This window comes from Gastrolobium bilobum, unplaced genomic scaffold, assembly GCF_033153095.1.
Source record: "Gastrolobium bilobum isolate Gb01-03AN ecotype WA unplaced genomic scaffold, APGP_CSIRO_Gbil_v1 utg35077, whole genome shotgun sequence".
NCBI lineage: Eukaryota > Viridiplantae > Streptophyta > Magnoliopsida > Fabales > Fabaceae > Gastrolobium > Gastrolobium bilobum.
The window spans coordinates 60,040-85,104 of record NW_026895351.1 but is presented as its reverse complement, the minus strand read 5'-3'; the positions used below and the strand labels follow the sequence as shown (position 1 = coordinate 85,104).

The following is a 25,065-nucleotide window of genomic DNA, read 5'->3' as shown; positions in this document are numbered from 1 at the left end:
AGCTAAGAAAAATATCTATAACTTCCATTATGACCCAAGGGTCCAAATTTATCATATAGGATATAAAAAATGGACAACAAGACATAATATCCTTATATTTACATTGGTTCTCAATCTCAAAGGTTTTCTTTCACCTAATAGACATTGTACCACAACTCCAATACCTCAATCTTTGCCATTTCAAGGCTTACATGATATCCAAATAGGCTCAATTACATCAAGGTGCTTCAAAATGATTACATACCAAAGACTTAGAAATAACAAGTGATCAAAGTCCCAAATTAGGTGCACCAGGATTATACAACATCAATGATCAACTTCTAAGTCCTATTTGCATTCATCTAACACTAATGCATCAAAATATCTCAAATATCATCTATCATATGCAAGCTACTCGGGCCCTTTGCCTCGCCCAGTATCATCTCTGCTAACACCTGAAATAGCAGTCCCCAAACGGGGTGAGATAAAACTCAATAAACCCAGGGTTCTTGGAGAATTCCTCTAATCTCAGAGTTCACTTCCTGCATGAAGGGTTAGTATACACATGGCATGAACTACATCATATATCCAGAGGCAATAACAGTAATGAATTAACTGCAGCATACTCATGCATTCAAATGGCCAAAGAATTAAAGAATCAAATCATCACACAAGCTTCAGTTGCATCTTAGTCCTTTCCACTAAGCATACAACCTAGCCCCTAGTGCTTGTCCATTGGCTCTTTCTCCAATGACACAACGATACTGTATGAATGCAAACATACCATAATACTAACATTACCACTCAATCATCCATTCATTACCCATTACTTCCATAAAAGCAATGGTGGAACAACAAGAGGGATTAACCTCCAAGATCCAAAGGTTTACCTCTTGATGTTTCCTCTTCTTTGCAAGCTTTTCTCTAGCTCACTTATCCAAACCAATATTTCTTAGTATCTTAACTTGGTAATTCCTTCCAATCACCAATACACCCTATTCAAGAGTGTGAAATCCATCAATTTAACATACACACAACCCACTCAAAAATCACACAATCCAATTCACACCACAATTAAGGCATGAACTTACCAATCCAAATGAGCTACTCAAGCTCCATGGTTTCCTCCAATGGTTGGTCAATCAAAAATGGTCCACTTGCTTCAATCCTACCAACACAATGGACACCATTAACACAACCAATCCAAGCCATGGCTCAACAATGCAAGAAACTCAACATTTCAAGCATGAATTTTCCAAAATATTAAACAATAACCAAATGACTATCTAAGTTCATTTCCACCGTTTAATTATCATTCCTAACAACTTTTACAAAGGTATTTAGTCTCAATTTCTCTCCAACATACCCCCGCCATTCATGCATTTTCATAAACTAAACCCTAACTATGGCTCAAACTCAAAATAACCAAATGGGTTAGAGTTCTTGCCACAAACACAATCACAATGGTCCAAGAAAGGAGTTCCAAGCCACAAGAATAGAAGACTCCACCTCAAGCTCCTCCAATGTCAAATTTTCGCCCCCTTCCACAAGCAATATCTCACTCCACAATGGTTCTCACTCAAAGCTAAGTTAGGGTTAAGAAAGAAGGGAAGATTTGAAGTGGTTTAGGATTTGGAATCAATGAAAATGGTTAAGAAATGAGAGAGTTGTGATCTTAGGGCTTGAAAAGCTTCTCTTCTCTCCCTCTCTTTGGTGGCTGTCGAAGAAGAAGAAAGAAATGAGAGAGTTGTGTGGTCTCTTGACTTAACTTACTTAAGTTAAGTTCAAACTTATCTATCTAGTTAACTTCGTTCTCTTTCAAACTTTACCCAAAGATCTGGAATATTTTTCTAGGAATATTTCTACTTTTACTTTTATATTTTGGGTACTTTTCCCTACACACATTTCTATCCCATAATTTTCACTAACTGCACTTTTACCTTAAAAGTGATCCTAATTAATTTAATTAGACATTTTACTTATTTCAACCCACTAATACATGATAAATTACTTAATTACATGTAATTTACTATTTAATTAGGTTAGGGATATTAGATGAAGAACCCTCACGAGGAGATTCTCGCGTCGGAGCATGGCGGGAAAGCACAGCTTCTTGAAGTTGTTGCATTTGAGACACCAGAAAAGAAATTTGATTCTTCATATCAGCTGCTTGGACTCTAATCTCATCAAGATTGGCATCCACATGGTGCTGAAAAGAACTTAATTTCTCATATAGTTCTTGCACCCTCATCTTGAATCGAAGGAGAAGATAAAAGTACCAATGTTAGGGGAGGGACCCTAAGAGAGAGAACGAGAGAAAGAGTAACTTCAGATTACTGCTTTCTCTTCATTATTCCTACTAACTAACTACAGTAACTACTTACTAACTAACTACAGTAACTACTTCCATAAATAACAGACTAATAACAACATCTTATTCTATTAAACTTCTTCACTCTAACCTAACGTAACACATGCCTCCTACAGCATAAACTTCAACATCTCCACAAATAATTATGTGTTTAAGGTTTTTATATACAGGTTTAAAATAACCTTCATGAGTGGATTAAAACTCAAAACAAATGGCGAAGGATGTACATTAACCAGAAGGGATATGCTGCATCTGGAACAAGTGAGAAATCTGGATGCAAGTGGAGCCACAAAAAGGCTACATAAATCACTTGTATCTTTTCACTCGTTTTTTAGCTTGATCTGAGTCTTCTCTGCTCCATGCATCTCTAAAATGTGCAATTACTTGATTGCTAGATGGAGGGTTTTCATGGTTCTGCAAAATTAACGGAATTTTTTTTGGCATGAACGGAAAAATCAATCATCAGCTTCATTAATCTATAAAAACTTACTTCATCGACACACACATATGTGGAAAAAATATTTCTCCAACCATTTGAGAAAAATTATCTCAAGCCACACAATTTTAACTATGTACTACGAATAGTACATAGTTATAATGTTAAAATTATTTTTTTTTCTCTCTTCAAATCAGCAGACAAATTTAAAAAAGTGTCTAAAAAGAAAAATAACAACTTTAACATTATAACTTTGTACTACCCGTAGTACATAGTTAAAATGAGTGGCTTGAGATAAGCTTATCTCAAGTGGCTGCAGAAATATTAACCTCATATATATACTATGTACTACGAGTAGTACATAGTTATAACATTAAAGTTGATTTTTTTCTCTTTTCAGGCACTTTTCAAAACTTGTTTGCTGACGTGAAGAGAGAAAAAAAATAACTTTAACATTATAACTATGTACTACTCGTAGTAGATAATTAAAAGGGATAGCTTGAGATAAACTTATCTCAAATGGCTGGATAAATATTTTTCCATATATATATATGTGTGTGTGTGTGATATTTTTCCATATGTGTGTGTGCGTGCGTGCGTGTGTGCATGTGTGTGTGGCAAAATTATTTATAATGTGACTGCATCTAAGGATTTGTGCAGTTACACTATGTATTATGGGTAGTACATAGTGCATTTCCTCTATCTTCAGAAATTTAACTATGTATTACGGGTAATACATGATTTTTTCTCTCTCTTTAGAAATATTATAACTATGTATTACGAATAGTACATAATCAAGTGATTTTTCAGCAATGGCACCACCAATGTTTGATGGAGAAAATTATGAATTTAACACATCAAGCCCCATAACCCTATGATGGCCGAGAGTCCAAGAAGAGATTTCAAGGGATTTTTTTTTTCAACTTCGAATCATATTTACGTGCTTTTTAATATATTAGCACATACATATACCAAAATCTAATAACTCATCATGTTTATTTACAGTTCAAACTCCAAGATTTCTCTCCATTAATTTCATGAAACTCAAATCTTAAAATCCAAATATTCAACCATAGGAATTGTTTTTTCTTACCTTGGATAACTCCTATGCACTCAAAGGATCAATCTTCAAGCAAAGAATCACTGAAAATTTCAACATTTTCCCATGAAGATGAATAGTACCGCGAGCTGCCATGGAAGGGATTTCTCACTCAATATTGCTTTCCAAGGTGAAAAGAGCTCTGGGTTTTCTTCCTAAGGAGCAACTTTCATATTGAGACTTTTTGGATTTGATGAGTGTAAGATGGTGAAATAGGAAGAAGAAAGAAAAACCATACTAAGCCCACTTCATGGAGCTGTTCACGGGTCTGCACGAAGAGAGGAGGAGAAGATGTAATGAAATGTGTCTTTCTCACTCCTACATGGTCACTTAAGTGGGAATATAGGATAATTATCTTTTACCTGATTAATTTACACTACTTACACTTAAACTTATAAACTTAAAAAATATTACATTTTTAGTCCTAAAATGACTTGTTTGGCATAAACTGAATTTTTCTCATTTTGAGTTCTACCAGTAAATTTCACAGCAATACAAAATACCCGGCAGAAAATCATTATTCACGAATTTTTTGCGAAAGTTGTCAAAACACTCGAAATCAAATTCTAAACTCATATTTGACATTTATATTCTCGAAATAAATCTCAAATTAAAGATTTTCCGGTTAGGGTTATTATACCTTTTATGCTTCACACACAAGGTATCTCCTCTTGTGTGACACACAAACATATATACATATACATGCACCATATAACAGTTCATATTCATATACCATATGAAAGAACCACCCTCCCTTGGAGTTTGGTGGAACAAACGAGGGATTAACCCCAAGGACCGAAAGTTTACCTGGAATAGCTCTTAAACCTAGCCTTTTCCAAGCCAAGTAAGGTCCACAAGCCATCATAATGTTCTATCAATAATCACAACACCTATTTCAAGGTGAAGATAATCACAATTAATCACATATCGTTATGTAAGTCTTATGTCAAACCATTGTTGATACTTACCTTAATCCAAAACAATCAAGAGCTTTGGTCAATGTCCATAGCTTGATCTAATCCATGCTCTTGCTCCACTAGTCCACTTGGTTTCACACTATAACCAATGAACACATATCCATCAATATTCACATTTATAAACTCAACGTGAATCCTACACAAAATCAAGGTTTTCACACTTTAATATCACTTGATTTTGAGTCCAATTTATCAAAGTGTTCTAAATGGCGATTTCATAATTTTTCTTTTTACGGGAACCAATCTCAAGCATGTTTAACAAAGGGACTCACATACAAATCACTCTCCAACTACTCAAGCCATCAAATTTTCAAAATTGACATATAGCCAAAAACCATGATTTTCTATAGTGAGATAAACAGTGATTTGTTTTGTTGTCTTTCATCAAGAAGAAATCCTAAGCATATTTAACAAAGGAAGCTATATCCAAATCATTCTCTAACTATCTATACCATGACTTACCTCAATGTGAAAAATTCACAAATCTTCAACTCAAGCGAATATGGATTCCAATCCGTGGAAATCACTCAAAATAACGTTGGGATCAACTCTACAAAATAAATATACCACAAACAACCATCACAATCCATAAAATCATTATATTTTCATGCAATATTAATCACAAAACCTAACTTTCTTGAAATTCCATAAAAACAAGAATCGAATTAGGATTTCTTACCATGGGTAGTCTTAGAATCACCTAGTGAGTGGGTTTCAAGCCTCCTTTGTGATCAAACAACCCTCCAAATCCTCCACTCAAGGTTAGGGCACCACTTTCCCTTCCATTTCTCTCTCAATACAAGGCTTTTTGATAGATTATGGATTAGAGGTTGTGTTTGCCTAATAATTCTAAGCACTTTTGCTTTTTACTTCACTAGATTTTGTTGAGAAACAAAGAAGATGCAAATTGGAGCTTTTCTCCAATGGCTATCGGGTTTGGCAAAGAGTAGACGGAAGAGAAACAAATGAGGGAAGGAGTGTTTTCTTTTTTAACACGTAAGTGAGTTTAAATAATTCAAGTGGGTATAAACTGTATATCCCGCTTACTTAACTCATCCCAACTTGACATACTAGTTCAAAATATTTTTGTGGTAATATTTACAAATTTACTTTCACTTTTTAGTTAAATTTGTCTACTCGCATTTTTATCCCAATACTGTCATTTTTATTTTTTCACCAAAGGTGACTTTAATTCATTTTAATTAGGCTTTCCATCTAATTACTCTTCAAAATTTATCATAAATTCCTTAATTCATAATTAAATTCACAATTTAAAGTTTGGGTCATTATATTAAAGGAAAGTTTTCTAATAAGAATATCGGTATAAAATCTCTCTCTCTTATTGAATCCATATATCTCTTTTTGAAATCATCGTTTTCAAACTAAATTATTTTGGTTGTAGCCACTACTAGAAAAGTCTCATTTTTCAATAAAAAATTTTCGTCAAAAATAAAGACGAGAAATAGATTTCGTCAAAAAAATTCAATGGAAAAGAAATTTTGTCAAAAATTATCGAATTTCAAGTCGTTTGGCCAAGAATTTCAAGTTTTTGAACGAGATGTCTAGTTTCTACCATAAGAATTTCAAGCCCTAGATGTCTAATTTCTACCATTAAAATTTCAAATCATTTGGACAAGAATTTAATTTATTATGAATTTTTGAACGAGACAAGTTAAGTGTGCAAGTGATACAATGGACATAGGGTTGCCTGGCAATGGCATACTTTGACAACAATTTCTGGAAAGCTTCTTAAGTATAGATCGCTTAAGTATGCTGATGCACTGATTTTATCATTGGTAATCTCTTATACACTCTAACGTGATTTTATTGTTCAAATGATTTGATTGATTTTTACATTAAAGTGGGAAATCTCTTGTCGTCCTTACAATCATTTCAAGTTATAGTACCTTGTTATCATAAAGGTTAATTGGTTAATTGGTTATTTAACTTACCTGGCATAATTTTCCAGATCTTTGTTCATATGGAAGCCCAAGGAGAAATAGAAGACTGCAAAGGAGAAGGATGAAAAGAAATTTATGATTTGTGGACGAGCCGAGAAGAAACATGGTAAAAAGAATGGTGATGATAGCTATGAATCTAATGATGAAGGGTTCACTTCCAAGATGAAGAAGTCCAAGTCAAAAAAGATCGAGAGAAATTTGTCTCGTTGAATTATGAATTTAGTCTCATTATGTATTGATAGGTTAATTTTTTAAGGTTACAATATATATTTATTGTACACTGCTCGCTATTTGTATAAGCCTTTTTTTATACTTAGCATAATATATGATATGGGAATTTGTGCATTTAATGTACTGATTGAGGAGATTAGATTTTAATATATTATTTACTTTGATTATATTTTTTTATCAGATGCAATACAAAAAATTAGTATTAATTTTGTAGAGAGAAATTAAAAAAAAAATCTAATTTTTTCGACGGAATCTGTTTTTCGTCAAAAATCTTTACATCAGTTTTCGGTGAAAATTCATAGATTTTCCGTCGAAAGTTTTCGATGGAATCTGTTTTCGATTGAAAGCCATAACAATAATTTTTGACAGAATTTCACTGATTTTTCGTCAAAATTTTCGATGGAATTCATTAAATAAATAGTATTGTACAATTTTTATTTTTCGACGGAATAATCAAACTTTCGATGGAATCTCTAATTCCGTCGAAAATATTATTATCAATGAAGAGAAATTCGACGACCTGAATTTCGTCGATAATTTCATCTCATTTTCGATGAAATTTTCAGAAATTTTTCCATCGAAAAAATTACTTTTCTAATAGTGAACTAGTGATAGATACATAGCAGCTCAAATAATTAAGGTATTGGGAATTCGGGATGACGATATTTTGAATTGCACAAATCCACGAGTCAATTCATTTAAATTAATCTGCCGTTAATCTCTTTACAGTAATGTAATTGACTTCCAAACTTTCATTTTCTTTTAATTATTTAATTACATCACATAATTGAGTGCAGTTTAATTGCATGATGTTACCATAATAGGAGGGATTGGGACCCTTAATTCATTTATTTGCACATGATTTTTTTTTTTAATATTTTTGTTGTCATTTAGAAAACAATGAAAACATATATCATGTCTTGATTAAGTACTTCAAAAGATTTTTAACAAAAAAAAAAGTACTTCATAAGATTGTGTTAATAACGCGATAGTGTACTCTAAATTGTGTCAATTTGAATCATAACTAGTATCTCTATATGAAATAGAAAAATGTTATTCATGGAGTGTAGATGCATCTGGAAGGAAATAACATAAAATGACATTCATGTGAATCTCAATTGAATTGAACCAATCTACTATTAAATAAACAGACAGAGACTATGCTAAATATGTTTAAATTGTGGTGTGTTCTTCTTAAAGCTGGAAAGAATGGACACAACTATGAATTTTCGTAGCCCCTAAAACCAGCTTTCACATATAAAACTCAAAAAACTGGTGAGGTGCTATCAAGAGGCTAACTAGTTCAAGATCAAATGCAAAGAAACTACATGCATCGTCTTAAGTAAATTTTGTATTTTAATTCAAGTATTGATCGTTGATTATTATAAAGTTAACGTATAAATCTAGGGAGGGGAATTTTCAAGATGGGCAAAATCAAGGTTGGTCTTGGAGAGCCTCAATATGCAGAAGTCATGAACAAAAGTCAAGATGATGGGGTTATCAAAACTGGAGGGTTTAAAGCTGAGAAGCTCAAAAGCTTGATATTTGAATGGATTAGAGCCGAAAATCCAAAAAGTTCAACAAGTTCCTTGTCTCCCCTGACTCGGTTCAACTTTCGGGCACTTGCAGCCACTACCATGTTGATGATGAGTGCCCTTTTGTTACAGTTCACAACATTTAGTGAAACAGTGAGGCCAAGGCTTTTTACTTTGCACTTTTCTTCTCTTGGCCTATTTGGTCCTCCAGAAAGTAAGTGCACCATATATATGCTTGTTTAATTCCGTCAATACTGCTTATAAACAGTAGCCGGCTGATTTTTTGTGTATTGTGCAATATATTGGTGTTCAGGGCTTTATGAGAACAATGGTTATTTGATGGTCTCAACCAATGGAGGATTGAACCAAATGCGAGCAGGTGTAAGTATCCTTAACAAAATTTCACAACCCCCTTTAACCTCTTTCACCATATGTGTTTTACATAGTCATTTTTATCCATGATCAAGGATATATGTGCTGCAGATAAGTGACATGGTTGCCATTGCTACATATTTAAATGTGACACTTATAGTTCCAGAGTTGGATAATACCTCCTTTTGGAATGACCGAAGGTGCACTCATAATGGATAAACTCATCTGTGTTTCTATGCATATTATAATCACTTGAATGGTGTTTTATGGCTTCTTACTGCTTAAATTTCCTTGCTATGGTTTTGTAGTCAATTCGAAGACATATTCGATGTAGATTATTTCATTCAGTCTTTGAGAGATGAGATTCAAATATTGAAGGAACTACCTCTAGAAGTGAAGAATAGGGTGGATACAGGATACCTATATTCCATGATACCTGTTAGTTGGTCTAAAATGTCATATTATTATCATATTGTAAGTTTATCTGATGTCTGATCTTACTGACTGAAGGTTCATTTATGGAAACAGAAATCTTGTTTGAACATAACATTTTTATGTGCTTCTTGTATACATAATGCAGGTTCTTCCTCAAATAAAAAAGCATCATGTATTACATTTTACCAAAACTGATGCCAGGATTTCCAATAATGGCATTCCTGAGGAGGTTCAAAAACTGCGGTGCCGTGTGAATTACAAAGCTATGAGGTTCACTCCACAAATAGAACAAGTTGGGAAGAAGATTGTGAAAATTCTGAAGCAAAAAGGTCCTTTCTTAGTTCTTCACCTAAGATACGAAAAGGACATGTTGGCATTCACTGGTTGCTATGAAGGTTGCAATGAGACAGAAATGGAAGAATTAACCAAAATGAGGTTGAGTGTAAACTTAAGAAACAATGATTCGATAATCAGGAACTTTAATATGTTTTTCTGAGTTTTTACAAAATATTAAAAATTCAGGTATGCATACCCATGGTGGGGAGTGAAGGAAATAGACTCCGAAAAGAATAGAATGCTTGGTTTATGCCCTTTAACCCCTGAGGAAACTGCTCTGACATTGAAGGCTTTAGACATTGATCCTGAAATGCAAATTTATATTGCTGCTGGAGATATATATGGAGCAGAAAGGAGAATGGAACCTCTGAGAAAAGCTTTCCCGAATTTGGTAAATCATACACTTTCATCTTGTCCATGTTGGAAATCGACAACACACAAATCGATAACGGAAAAAAAAAAAAAAAGAGAATAGACACAGCGATTTACCCTGGTTCACCCAATTTAGGCTACGTCTAGCTTGTCTGTGCTAAATTCATCTCACCGCCACTCGTTACAAGTCACTCGGTTTACAAGGAAAATATAATTAGGATTAGAAAACCCTAACAGTAGCTATTCATGGACTTGCCTAAACTGTTAAGAAAATTACAATAAAACAGAAGCCCACAATAGTATGAGCCATACCCAACAGTGCAGACAATAACATTTGGAATTGGTATACTATGCTTTGATAATATACTTTGCTTTTTCTTGTTAATTTTTTCTTCTTTTTTTCATGCTTTTCATACGAAACAGGTGAAAAAGGAAACATTATTAGCACCCTCAGACCTTGAGCCTTTCCAGAACCATTCAAATAAGATGGCAGCATTGGATTACATTGTCTCCTTAGAAAGTGAAATTTTTGTGCCTACATACAATGGCAACATGGCTAAAGTTGTTGAAGGCCACAGAAGGTAACATCCCATTGCAAATTTCTAATGAAATTGTGATCATGGTATAAGTATTTCTTCATCCAGATTGATATAATGCAAGTTATTCTGCAGATACCTGGGGTTCAAAACCACTATTATTCCAAACAGATTTGTTCTTGTGCGTCTAATTGATCGGTATAGGAATGGGAAACTGAGCTGGGATGAATTTTCTCAAGTTGTTAAGGCAGTTCATGCTAGAAGAGGAGGCCCAATTACAAGATCAGTTTTTCCTAGAAAACCAATGCTAGAAGATTACTTCTATTCCAATCCAGAGGAATGTTTGCCACAAATGGACCAACAATCTTCAAACAGCTCCTCATAATTGTTGCAGCTAGCTACTCAATTAGTATTATCAAACCTCAAAGAAACTATTAAAAAAGACCTAAACTTAAATGGCCTTTTAAAAAACCTTATGAGCCAGAACATTTATTTATTTTAAATTATAAATTTAATAATGAAAATTGAGATAAGATATTGTTACTACCAATTAGTGTTACTATCAATGTCACTACCAGTTTGTTTCACCGTTAGATCGAATATGTTAATCCAAGAGTTATATTTATTTCCACTTTTTGTATGGTTATGAATTCCCCATATTTAATGTGAAAGCATTAAATATGAAGAATCATAATCTTACAAAGGTGAAAATAAATATAAAATATTAAATATAGAGAGAAGAAATAAAGTTTTTAAGAAGTTAAATCAGAACTGTTGGATCAACATAATCGATCTAACGGTAAAACAAACTAATAATGATACTAATTGACAGTAACAATATCTTATCTCATAAAAATTATACATCAAGCAATAAAGTCAATAATTTTTATAGATCTATAATGTTCATCAATCAGATTATAATTTTCATGACTCTATAACTGTTATAATGGACTTTTGTTAATATTTAACATAAAATTTATAATTTATCATATATATATATATATATATATATATATATATATCTTAAAAGGGTTTAAATTTTCTTATGTTGTAGGATTGTAGGAGATAAAAAAAGTAGAGATAAGTTAAATGTGGGTCCCATATTTTATATTAAAAAAGAAAAGAAAAATTAATTGGCACGAAAAACAAATTAGTATAGAAAAATGATGTATTCTTATGTAGCATAAGAGTATTATTTCCCATCTTAAAATGAGTATTAATGAACCAGAAAAGGATCATTTGTCATATCATTAGTTTAGTCAATTTGTGCAGGCGCATATAAAGACAACTAGCGGTCTTGTTTTATCGAGTACCAGAATTAACCCTGTAGAAGATTCTCTTCTATAATTGGTTGGTGGTTGGATATTTTCATTTGCTCAAATTCTGATTGGACAGGCCACATGACCGATTCATTAACTTTTTATGAACCCTGCTGCAATATCAGGTTCCTTTATATGCTTACTTGAGAAAAGCTTATATAATTTTAACGAGGGAGGATCTATAAAATTTGACACTTAGCCATTAAATCAAAAAAGATCAATGGTGTCACATGCTTACAAATCAGAACCATTGATTTTTTTTGATCTAATAGCTCTCATATGAGATGTCAAATTTCAAATTTGACACTAGTGTCAAAGAATCCTACCTCAATTTTAAATAATATAAATTGTGTCATTTTATAGACACTTACATCTTTATTTTTATTTTTATTTTATTTTTTTCAATGAAACTCGTATCTTTTTGTGTCTATAAAATAACACAACTTGTATTATTTAAAATGACACACATTTTTCTCTACATAAAATTTGTTTTCCAAAGCCTATATAAACGCACTCAAAATGACCAAGTATTTATCATAAAATTGCCACCCAAACTAACACTGAATAATTATAATATGTATCAATACGAGCAGAATAGAAGATGACATGCCTACTACAGCAGAAACCTCAACATCTCCACAAATGATTATGTGTTATAAGGTTTTTATAGGTTTAAAATAACCTTCATGAGTGGATTAAAACACTAAATAAATGGCGAAGGATGTACAGTAACCAGAAGGGATATGCTGCATCTGGAACGAGTGAGAAATTCGGATGCAAGAGGAGCCACAAAAAGGCCACATGAATCACTTGTATGTTTTCACTCGTTTTTGAGCTTGATCTGAGTCTTCTCCGCTGCCTGCATCTCTAAATTGTGCAATTGCTTGATTGCTAGATGGAGGGTTTTCGTGACTCTGCAGAATTAATGGGGGAAAAAAAAAAATCAACCATCAGCTTCATTAATCTATAAAGAAGAGTTTCATATACTATTAGTGTATATTAGATATGTTGTATAAAATAACATCATCGTCTGTCCTTGACTTTTTATACAACATATCTAATATACACTAATAGTATATGAAACTCTTCTTCGTCTTAGACATCTTGCTAGTAAAAAGGCACAACCACACAAGTATTAATGAAGATAATATGCCATAAAATACCTTTGGAGAAGAGGTCCCACAGCTTGGTCCTTTGTTGGCTCGCTTCCCAAGATTAATCTGAACAGATATGCTAGCCTCTGACAGATCTAAACCAGCACTCTGTAGGGCTTGAGTTAAATTATTCAACAACCTGTTGTTCAAATTATTTTTATACTTGTGATTGTAGCTGACAAAGAGACTTAAACAAAAGCTACAACATCGTTCTAATTGACATTAGCAGATAGAAATCCATCTAAGCTATTTTGAGGAAGCATTTAGAGGTTAAAAAAATGGTACTCCTATAAATTAGCACATTCAGACCAAATAGATATCAGCCAAGAATCAATAGAAGTAATAACATCAGAATCAAGAATTCCAACTGTTTACTCAGGATCATTAACCAGGACGAAGAAGGCCCCAGCTTGGGTTCTCTTCTCCATAATCGTACACGACTTTAGAGAATGAAATGAAACAAGGGACGTAAAAAAATCAACATACATATCATGTCACCTTGAATTCGTCTAATGTCAAAGCATTATTGAGATCTTCATGAACATGTTATATTGACAAGCATTAGATTATAACTCAAACAATGACTAGCAGATTATTTTTAAAACCATTACAAGAAAGTTTAGAAATAAAAAAGAGTGTAGCATACATCTATAACAAACAAGCCATGCAATCACAAATATTTACAGAAATAAAAAAAGAAAGAAAAAATAGTGATTACCCACCCTTGGGAGTAGACACTCGAGATGCTAATTGTCCCTCCTTCAATTGTCAGTTCGTCCTGGTGGTTCTGTGGTTCACTAGTTGTTGGGCATTCAGTTGATTGTGCATCAGAAACAGTTCCCTGAAGAGGATGGGCAAGTACACCATCACTTCTGACAGGAACAGACATGTTTGCATGCATAGCCATGGGCAGAGATATTTCCTTGCTTGCTACATCAGGTTTCCTCTCTGCTGTTTTGCTGACAATATCCCTGCTCTGATCAGGATCTATCATATTCTGGGTGCCACTAAGCATAGTTGGAGAGATACTAACATTGCTTTCATCAAACTTTCCAGGAAAAGCTGATCCTGGACCCAAACCATTTTTTACAGCTTGAGGTTGACCAACTAAGCTTTGGACACGCCAATGACTATTTCTCTGTACCATTACAGGAAGTCAGCAAGCTAAACCAATTAAAATTTTAACCAGCAAACTAACTCCACATCATCATAAGTTAAGTACTTAAGTTCAACCAAAAGGAACAGAATTAAACAAATTTTATGGCAAAAAGAAAAAAGCCCCCTTTAGTTAGAATAAAGCCTGCTAAGGAATCAATCAATAAACAATATGACAAATATACAAAAACTAGAATCCTTTAATTAAGAGACTGAAAAGAGGAACTTGTCATGATAAATCACTACAACAAAAATAATAAATCAAATAATTGTGATCAATTTGGCAAATATTATGTGATAAATAGAAACCCACACAGCAGTTAAACAGATACAATGAACAGTACCAAAAGCAAAACAATGATGAATTTCTATTTCACTCAATACTCCCTATTCTGTTCATTTTAGAGCCTGTTTGGATCCTCTTATTTTTAAGCTAGAAGCTACTTATAAGCTAAAGCTAAAAAAAAGAGCTTAAAAAAATAAGCTAAAAGCTGTTTAGAAATTACATAAAAGTTTTAGCTTAAAAATTACTTAAAAGCACATATTTCAAGAAAATTATCTCTTTCTATCTTTATCACTCTTCATTTTAAAAAAAAGCACACAATTCAAGAAAAACAAATAAGAGCTTAAAAAAAGCTCCTCCTAGGAGCTTTTAGTTTTCAGCTTTTTTCTTCATTATAAAAAAAAAGAGCTTTTCGTTATAAGAGCTTTTCGTTATAAGAGCTTTTCTCAAAACCTGTTTGGCTTAGCTTATGCTTATAAGTAGCTTGTAGCTTAAAAAAAAGAGGATCCAAACAGGCACTTAATCTGGGTGCTCACATTCTGAGCACACAATGGGTTAGCCAAACTTCATGCCATCATTTTTGCATGCTAGACAAGTGTTTTGTTTTTTGGTTTATAGCTAACAAGTATTATACAATAAGAGCGTTTCATAAAGTCAAAAGTAGAAGATCCTTAAACACTATGGTTTTTCTAATTTACCCATGGCATCAACTTCGAGGGCTCTTGACTCCAACCTTGATAAGAGCCTTCATATTTTTGAACCTTTTCCTGTAAGTACTGAACATAATCGATCACCTGCAAAGAATCAAGATAAATCATAAGGTTTGAAGATATATTCTCAACCAATTTAAACAAGAAAAGGATAACTATTTTTCACATTACAAGATGTACCTCTAATAAGAATGATGCTGTGTCCCTCTTTTGATCACTATGAGGTATGAGATCCCTCAATATCTGGAATCTGAAGAAAAGCTCCAGATCAGTGAAAATTATGAAAACTTCAACAGAAAGCACTAAAATTTCAAGCTCCCAAAAGATTATTTAAAAAAAAAAAAAAAAAAGGACCTAAAAAATCCTAAACTTCTCATGTACTACAACATAATAACATATAATAATTCAGACTTTGATATTAAAAGGTTTTAATCTGAAAAAGAAAAAATAACACAGAAGCCTTACAAGAAATTGATTTTTATGCTTTTACACTCTCACATGACATTATTTAAGTGACCTTCACAATCATTAATATTAAGTTTATCCCAAATGTGAAGAAACACCTACACAAGCTCCCAAAATGCTCACAACCAATTCTGCAGCATGATGTCTTAAAACAAAAATAAACTAAGGCAATGACCTGAAAAGATCCAAAGCAATATAAAGTTGCTGACAAATCTATCAACTTTTACAGCTACCATCCATGAAATTAAAAGAATTTTGCTTCAGAGAATCAACAATTGCATTCAATTTTAAATCATGCAGTGTCAATAATAAGCAATGAGTTATTTTCAAAAAACCTACACTAAAACACTAAACGAACTCCAGCACTAGTCTTGTCAACCTTTGTTGCACATACCTCTCATTTATCTTGCTCCTCCTTCGCTGCTCAGTTACAGAATGTTTCGATCTTATTGCACTAGCCTTATCAATAGCCTTTGCATCTGCTTTAACAACCAGCACCCCAACATAAGAACTCCAAATTTATTCGAAATTGAACTTAACATCACCAATGAATCCCACATTTCATATGCTAGAAAAAGGTTACCCCAATTAATTAAATTGACCAAATTCAAGATATTTTCCGGGGGGGAAAAATGCGACGTATATATCAGTAGATTCAATACAATCCTAAACATTAAAAATTCCAAAAAAAAAAAAAAAACATTCACACAACCTCGTACAATACAAAGAAACACCCCATAATTGGATCTAACAGCAACGTAAGAACAAGATATAAACATGGTTTTCAAAAGAAAAAAACAAAAACAAATAAGGGTACCTTTGTTGGTGTCAGGGACAGAGGAAGAGGCTTGTTTCTTGGAAGAACCGAAATCTTCCTCCTCGTACTCGTCCTCTTCCTGATTCCCTTTCCCTGCTCTCATTGCTTCACGCAAAAGGGTATCACCACCAGTTCTGAATCCAAAAAAAGAAGAGAACTTTGAGCAAAACGGAGATACCCAGATGAGAAATTGAGGAAATAGAAAAAGGGGGAAATTGGATTTCGGACCTTGATGTTGAAGAGTTAGTTGAGATTTACAAAGGGTGTTCGCCGCCGGCGTTGAAGTTATAGACTTATAGTGAGTGTCTCCGGCAAAGGACATGAGTCACCACCGGAGAGACAAGGAAAGATAGCATGTGGCTAACCTCACGCGCGTCTCATGAGCCCTCTTCATTTGGCAATAAACCCTTTCCTTTCCCTTCTCTTTCCCCAAATCATAATAATTATGAAAAATAATTAGTTCATGCTTGCAATTAAGAGGGTATTGACAGCTATTAATTATTCGTGTTTTATTTTATTTTATATAAACAATAAGTTTTTAACAAAAAATACTTCCCTAATAATTAGGTAGACTTTCTGCCAGATTTAATTATTTTTCTACTCGAAACTGATATTGCTAATTGATGAAATTTCTTTTAAGTTTAAAAAAAACGTTTTTATAATAATTTTTAATTTGTTTATTTATTTCATTAAATTTTTTGAAAAATAGGATGATATAGATCTAAAATTTATCTATAATTTTTACATTTTAGAATAAAGTTGAATTCAATGCTTATGCTGGCAAAAATATTAATTTAATATATTTTAATTAAATAATTACGTATTTATTGCAGTCTCGAGAATAATTACGAATTTATTGCACACTTTGACGCCCCAATGTGGCGTCTTTCACCTGGTGTTGACATATTCCAAAAAAAAAAAAATTAATCATAAAACTTCTGAAAGCCATAACTTTTGACTCGGGTATCCAAATCAGGTAATTCTTTTTTTGATTCCACATAACTTTTTGAGATCTACGCAATGACATCTCATTTGACATATTTTATTTATCACAAACAAAATTTTATTTCTCATTTGACTAGGATCTGAATAGAATCATAACGGCATTTGAATTATAGAATGACATTACTATTTCCATTTATGTTTAGATTTGAATCATCAGGTTATTATTTACATTTAAGTTTAGATTTGAATCATAACGTTGGTATTTGTATTTTGTAATTTTGTATAGCTGCCTTATTCATTTTTATACAACTATTCATTTGTGTTCATGGTGTTTTTGTATAGCTACCTTAAATTAGAATTAAAAATACACCATGATTTCCGCCACAAGACGACATCATTTCAGTGAACATTAGACAAAGTTGTCTAAAGTAACTTTAGAAAAAAAAGAACCATTTGTTTATTTTCTTAATTTTTTTTGTCATTTATGCAATTCGAATCACAATTTGAATTATAGAATGACTAAGCTCTAACTAGAATCATATCTACATTTGAATTATAGGATGATTAGAATCTGACTAGGATCATATCGGCATTTGGATTATAGGATGATGTTACTATTTGCATTTAAGTTTAGATTTGAATCATGACATTATTATTTGTAATTTGTATATTACGTTATTCATTTTCTTACGGCTATTCATTTTATTTATAATAAGAGTCAATCATTGACACACTAGATTAGTTCGGTAAAAATTCTATTACGAATTTACCATCCCCTCTCTTTGGGTTTAAAAAAGGAACCTTTTTCTCAATCTACACTATTTCGTAGAATTGGGGTTTCGATTTTATTCCTTTTTTTCTTAAATTCCTTTTTGTCATTTATGCAATTCGAATCACAATTTTTTATTCACTAATCCTTGCAAATGAAAAGACTACTATGAAAAGACTGCAAACACTATATATGGGAGGCAATTTTAAATTATGTTTGTGAGAAATAAAATATATCAAATGAGATGCCATTGCGTAGATCTCGAAAAGTTACGTGGAATCAAAAAAAGAATTACCTGATTTGGATACCCGAGTCAAAAGTTATGGCCTTCAGAAGTTTTATGATTAAATTATTATTATTTTTTTAAAAAGTATGACACGTGTCAACACCAGATGAAAGACGCCCCATTGGGGTGTCTTTCCCTTAAGATGAGACGCTTCACTGGAGCGTCACAGTGTGCAATAAATTCGTAATTATTTCCGAAACTGCAATAAATACATAATTATTTAATTAAAATGCAATAATTAAATTTTTTTCCCTACTTATGCTATAAGTTTTAATATTATAATCACTTGCCGAGTGAAGAGTTAGAATGTTAGAATAAAGTTGAATTAAATGCTAAAACTTTTTAATGGGATAGGATATTGTGACACATAAATAATGTTACGCACAATGTTACGACCACATCTTAACTGTTGATTTCTGTCAATCAACGGTTATTATTTTACAAATCAAACTCATTAATTAATTATTAATTCGCAATAAACGATAATCGTTGATTGACGAAAATCAACAGTTAAGATGTGGTCGTAACATTGTGCGTAACATTATTTGTGTGTCACAATATCCTATCCCAACTTTAAGTCTTAACATTACAATCATGCACTAAGTTAAGAATTTTATTTTTGCCAAACTTAAGAAATGTTATGAGGTAAAAAAATTAATTTAATGCATTTTAATTAAATAATTACACATTTATTGCAGTTTCGGGAATAATTACGAATTTATTACACACTGTGACGCCCCGGTGAGGCGTCTCACCCTAGGGGCATCTGGTATTGACACGTGTCATACTTTTTCCAAAAAAAAATAATTTAATCATAAAACTTCTGAAAGCCATAACTTTTGACTCGGGTATTCAAATCAGGTAATTATTTTTTTGATTCCACATAACTTTTTGAGATCTACGCAATGACATCTCATTTGACATATTTTATTATCACAAACACAATTTTATTTCTCATTTGACTAGGATCTGAGTAGAATCATATCGGCATTTGAATTATAAAATGACATTACTATTTGCATTTATGTTAAGATTTGAATCATCAGGTTATTATTTACATTTAAGTTTAGATTTGAATCATAACGTTGGTATTTGTATTTTGTAATTTTGTATAGCTGCCTTATTCATTTCTATACAACTATTCATTTGTATTCATGGTGTTTTTGTATAGCTGCCTTAAATTAGAATTAAAAATACACCATGATTTTCGCCATAAGACGACGTCATTTCAGTGAACATTAAACAAAGTTGTCTAAAGTAACTTTAGAAAAAACGAACCATTTGTTTATTTTCTTAATTTTTTTTGTCATTTATGCAATTCGAATTATAGAATGACTAAGATCTAACTAGAATCATATCTACATTTGAATTATAGGATGACTAGAATCTGACTAGGATCATATCGGCATTTTAATTATAAGATGATGTTACTATTTGAATTTAAGTTTAGATTTGAATCATGATGTTATTATTTGTAATTTGTATATTGCGTTATTCATTTTCTTACAGCTATTCATTTTATTTATAAAAAGAGTCAATCATTGACACACTAGATTAGTTCGGTAAAAATTCTATAACGAATTTACTATCCCCTTTCTTTGGGTTTAAAAAAGGAACCTTTTTCTCAGTCTACACTATTTCGTAGAATTGGGGTTTCGGTTTTGATTATGGGCCCAAATTATAAAAAAAATAGTAATTACATTTGAATTGAAATACTAATGCTAAACTAAGATAAGGTTAAGATAACTATAACTATCCTAATTTATTGAATACAGATAACTTCTAATAATTCAAATGCTGAAACTGAATAATATGACAAGATAAACTAATTGTCCTAGATTCCAGATGTGGATATCAGCCCATTATGTACTCCCTTAGGACCTGTTTGGTATGATGTATAAGGCATGATAATATAAGCTTATACTATACATTATGATATTTTCAGTTATTTGGTGTAATCATTGTATAGTATAAACTTATACAACAGGATCTCTTTATACATCAAAATGATGTATAACTTAATCAGGTCTAGGAGTGGTGGATTAGGCCTGATAAGGTGTTAATGTATTAATATTACTTACAAGTACAATTCCCAAGAACTAATATATCATTTCAATATTTATATATTAAAATAATTTTTTTAATATATTGATTTTTAAAATATTGGAGAATATTATCTTTATGCAATATCATACCAAATGCTGGATAGTATTAAAATTTAATCAGGTCTTATACTATCAGGTCTTAGACTATCAGGCCTTATCCTATACTATGCATCAAACATGCCCATAATAGCTGAGTGTCTTGGTGGGTCTCTTCTGCGTAAGCCCAATAACAATGACTGAAGTGAGTTATTGGGCCGAAACTAATTGAATTTCACTTTGTGGGCTGAGGAGAAATGCTTTGATGCGGCAACCATGGCAGCCTCAGGTCCACTGGCTGCAACAGCTTTTGTATTTGTCTTCACATCTTTACAACAAGATAACAACATAAAGGATCTTAACGAGGATGTAAACCATCTTTTCTTGTTGCCCTTAGCACCCATTTTGCTATTGAATGCACAAACCAAGGTTTACAGTGTCAAGCTCAAGCAGAATCAAAAGGTTGGCTATGAAATTTATGCGGAAGAAAAAAGCTATGTGCGTGTGCTCCTGGCGCTCACTTAGAATTCGTGCTCAATATACTTGGATTTGGGTGACTCTGCTAATTGATGCAATTGAAACTCATTAATTGACGTTATATATAGATAAATTTTCTTCTTGATGTAGCTGAACTTGGGCAACAAGTATGTTGACTCAATTAAGCTTTTGACTCTGTCCGCGGAACTTGACTAACCAACAGTTCCATCCTTCACTTTCTTGGAAGCTGCAGAAACTTTTTTAATATCATCGATGTACTTTTTTTTAATATCACGGGTGTCCCTAGTTCGGTACAACAGTGTTACTAGGGTTTTATAAAAGTTATTTTTGTAGGAAGAGTGATTGTGTAACGTTGTAGAGATTCGTTTTTTTTATTTCAAAAAAGTGTGGGTCCCACAAAATGTTACGTGGGTAAGAAACTTTTTTGTATCCCAAGGTTCTTTACATGGTATCAGAGCCTCGCCGCTCTCCATTTTCTCTTGTGGCGTTTCTTAGAACAGGTAGACTGGGCCTGTAGCATTGTCCAATGGGCTCTTGTGTGAGGGGGGCGTGTCGAGAAATATAAACATTAGTTGTATGAATAACTAATATGAAATTTATAAGACATTAGGCACTTTACTTTTTGAGCTAATTTTTAGAGTGGTGTATAGCAAGTTTCTTTATACGCAAACCCAAAAAAAAATTCCTTAGGTTAACCTGGCTCCACGCAATGGGTTATAGTAAGGACGTTCCAAGCGTTAACGAGAGCTGAGCGAGCAAACGAGCTGCGAGAAATTCAAAGAAGAAGAAGAAAATAAAGACTAGAAAGAGGAACATAGGGAGGGAAGGAAGGTTGGAGTTTTTGTGTGCTGTTGTGGCTGCTTGGACAAGAAATCCTCCGAGTCAACTCGGACGAGTTGCCTCATCCTGGGACTCGGTCCCCTTGGTTACCACCTAGGACCCACACGAATTTTTTATTTTATTCCGACCAAGGGTTCTGTTTTTCGTCCCGTTCAGATCTCGCATAGATTGCAGCGAGTTCGAATCCGAAGCTCAGCTCAATCAACGTTGTTCAATTTCATTCCCTTGTTTGAAGGTATTTTTCATTTTTCATTTTTTATGTAAAGTAATTGAATCATTGATTGTATCAAGTTATTGTGGAGGTTTCTCATCAAAATGCTCATTCATTATTCTTTCTAATGCTTGTTAATTGCCTGTGTATGTAAGGCTTTGTAGAAATAATGGCCGGTAAATGTTCAAAAACTGAAAACTTAGTTAACTTTTGCATTTGTTTTTACTTTTTTGAGGTGGAATGAATCTAGTCATCTTTCCGTGTGATTCATGTATGTAAGCTTGTATGTGGCGGTGAGTTCTTACGCGCTTTGAATTTTGATTTAACCTTTATATTAGACAGTCCTGTTCAGACCCAGATGACTGTGGTATTCCATGGGAAACAGAGCATGGGGGAGAGACAACCTAGAGGGAGGAGACGTGTCTTTGTGCAAACCGAAAAGGGGTGTGTCCTGGGCATGGAATTGGATCGTCTTGACAATGCAAATACTGTGAAGAGGAAATTGTGTCTTGCACTCAATGTCCCCATAGAAGAGACTTCACTAACTTTTGGGGATATTGTATTGATGAATGACCTTAGCACCGTTAGGAATGATTCCCCCCTTCTCCTCACAAGGAATCTTTTGCACAGAAGCTCATCCGCTCCTTGCCTGTCCCTCACTGGAAGGGATATCCAGCAAAGGGACAAGAGTGGTCCTATTGAGATCTTAGGGCAATCGAGTCGTCTTGATAGAATGAAACATATGGTCAAGGACATTATGAAGGCGGTTATGATGGGGATAGATCCGGTTCCTGTTCATAGTAGTGGGCTTGGAGGTGCATACTATTTCCGGAATAGCAGGGGTGATAGGGTTGCAATTTGTTGGAAATCGACAATCACACAGAATCGAGAAAACAGAAAAAGAGATAAGAGTAGAGAGATTGACACGATGATTTACCCTAGTTCACCCAATATAGGCTACGTTCAGCTTGTCTGTACTCTATTCACCTCACCGCCAACATCATAATGTGAAGTATGAGCCATACCCAACACAATTGTGAAACCAACAGATGAGGAGCCTTTTGCCCCAAACAACCCAAAAGTCCGTTTTGGTAAAGCTCTTGGACAACCAGGAGTGAGACGTTCAGTTCGGCTAGGGGAGACAGGGTTCAGGGAAGTTGCAGCTTATCTTCTTGACCATGATCAATTTGCAAATGTGCCTCCTACTGCCTTGGTTAAGATTACTCACTCGATCTTCAATGTCAATGATGGGGTCAGTGGTAACAATTTCTCGAGGAAGAGGCTGGTTAACAAGATTGCATCTTTACAGCAGTTCATTCCTCATGATTTTGATGCCAGGGATCGTGGGACATCTAGCTTCCCAGTTGCTTCTGTGCATCGGATAGGGATATTAGACATTAGGATCCTAAACACGGATAGACATGGTGGGAACTTGTTAGTTAGAAAAATTGATGATGGCTCTGGGACTTTTGGTCAGGTGGAGTTAATTCCTATTGATCATGGGCTTTGCCTGCCAGAAACTTTGGAGGACCCGTCCTTCGAGTGGCTTTATTGGCGTCAGTCTTCAATTCCATTTTCTGAGGCTGAGCTTGCCTACATTCGTAAACTTGAACCTTTTCGAGATTGTGACATGCTCAGAATGGAACTGCCCATGATTCGAGAGGCTTGTCTCAGAGTCTTGGCACTCTGCACCATTTTCCTCAAGGAGGCTGCTGCTTTTGGTCTGTGTCTTACTGAAATCGGTGGGATGATGAGTAGGAAGTTCCCTGGTGGTAAGGAGGAACCCAGTGAACTTGAGGTTGTTTGTTTGGAGGCGAGGAAGATGTTGTTAGAGAGGGAGGAACTGTCTCCTAGAACTGAGTTGGGAGATGATGAAGCCCTGTTTGATATATATTATGATGAAGTTGGATCAGATATCACTCCGAAGATGGCTATGGATGATCCTCTAACCAGAGAACCTTTTCAGCCTGCACTTGGGAGGGAGGAACTGTCTCCTAGGACTGTGTTGGGAGATGATAAATTCCTGTTTGATATGACTGAATATGAATGGACATTGTTTCTGGAGATGTTTCAAGAGCTGCTTATCCGGCATTTGCCAAGAGGAAATCCATAACCTTAGGTTAGAGGCAGAGACAGAGGCTTGGTACTTCGTTTGAAGTTGAGCAATACAGATGACTATAGGATGAGAAGAATAAGGCTATATAGGTTTCGGGGAACGAAGGATTGTTAGCATAGTTCTGGTTTATGAGATTTGGATGAGTGCTTTAGTTCAAAGCGAGGGTTGGAAGAACTGTTGTAATTGTGCTTGACAGAAGTGGTGAGCCGATTAGTTGTTTGTATTTTGATATTATGATTTCATTTCCTTTATTTCCCTTTTTATTTATCATTCCTCTTTGAAACTTGTAAGTTTATTTTCTGGGAAACCCCGTAGCTCTCTGGCTGGAATGGCAATTCAAGTTATTACATTACTTTCTGCACACTGAATTACTTACTTTGAGGGGGTGTTTGTTTCAAGTTTTTAAAGAGGATTACCGGTAATCCTTCTTTGGTAAATGTAATTACCATGTTTGGTAGAAGGAATAAATTATGATTCCCGGATATCCAAGGATTACCGGTAATTTGATTTATAAAGAAAAGTCACTATTCAGATTACCAAAAATAATATGGTAATTCGGAATACCAATCAGAATACCAAGTAAAGGGAAAGCACAACAATAAATTTTGAGACAAAAATACCCCAATACACATAAAAATCTAGACTCAATCTATCAATTACAAAAGTAAAAATAGTTTGGAGTTATTTTTGTAAAATAACCTCATATTCCAAGTCAT

The 25,065-nt window shown here is 33.7% G+C and overlaps 2 protein-coding genes and 1 pseudogene across 2 annotated transcripts; 2 read left to right on the top strand and 1 right to left on the bottom strand.

The window, feature by feature from the left end:
• The first annotated feature begins 8,910 nt into the window (after positions 1 to 8,910).
• LOC133306743 (rhamnogalacturonan I rhamnosyltransferase 1-like) lies at positions 8,911 to 11,142 on the top strand (annotated as a pseudogene).
• A 1,344-nt stretch (positions 11,143 to 12,486) lies between these two features.
• Positions 12,487 to 16,956, bottom strand: LOC133306759 (transcription factor BIM2). The gene is made up of 8 exons (XM_061507140.1): positions 16,772 to 16,956; positions 16,544 to 16,677; positions 16,121 to 16,205; positions 15,442 to 15,511; positions 15,250 to 15,345; positions 13,836 to 14,251; positions 13,123 to 13,252; positions 12,487 to 12,873 (listed from the first exon to the last, which is right to left on the bottom strand). The coding sequence occupies exons 2-8, from the start codon at positions 16,644 to 16,646 to the stop codon at positions 12,766 to 12,768; spliced, it is 1,008 nt and encodes a 335-aa protein (XP_061363124.1). The 5' UTR covers positions 16,647 to 16,677; positions 16,772 to 16,956; the 3' UTR covers positions 12,487 to 12,765.
• A 4,959-nt stretch (positions 16,957 to 21,915) lies between these two features.
• On the top strand, positions 21,916 to 24,676 carry LOC133306737 (phosphatidylinositol 4-kinase gamma 7-like). The gene is made up of 2 exons (XM_061507106.1): positions 21,916 to 23,093; positions 23,253 to 24,676. Exons 1-2 carry the CDS (start codon positions 22,592 to 22,594, stop codon positions 24,344 to 24,346), a joined length of 1,596 nt encoding a protein of 531 aa, XP_061363090.1. The 5' UTR covers positions 21,916 to 22,591; the 3' UTR covers positions 24,347 to 24,676.
• Positions 24,677 to 25,065: the final 389 nt, after the last annotated feature.

Bases quoted from the DNA above. Each gene is read 5' to 3' on its own strand.
- LOC133306759 (XM_061507140.1), bottom strand. From the start codon at position 16,646: ATGAGAGCAGGGAAAGGGAATCAGGAAGAGGACGAGTACGAGGAGGAA. The intron at 16,206-16,543 runs GTACCCTTATTT...TTGTTAAAGCAG, and splicing joins TGTCCCTGACACCAACAAAG to ATGCAAAGGCTATTGATAAG. The intron at 13,253-13,835 runs GTGGGTAATCAC...TTTGAACAACAG, and splicing joins TCGAGTGTCTACTCCCAAGG to GTTGTTGAATAATTTAACTC.
- LOC133306737 (XM_061507106.1), top strand. From the start codon at position 22,592: ATGACTGTGGTATTCCATGGGAAACAGAGCATGGGGGAGAGACAACCT. The intron at 23,094-23,252 runs GTTGGAAATCGA...GTGAAGTATGAG, and splicing joins GGGTGATAGGGTTGCAATTT to CCATACCCAACACAATTGTG.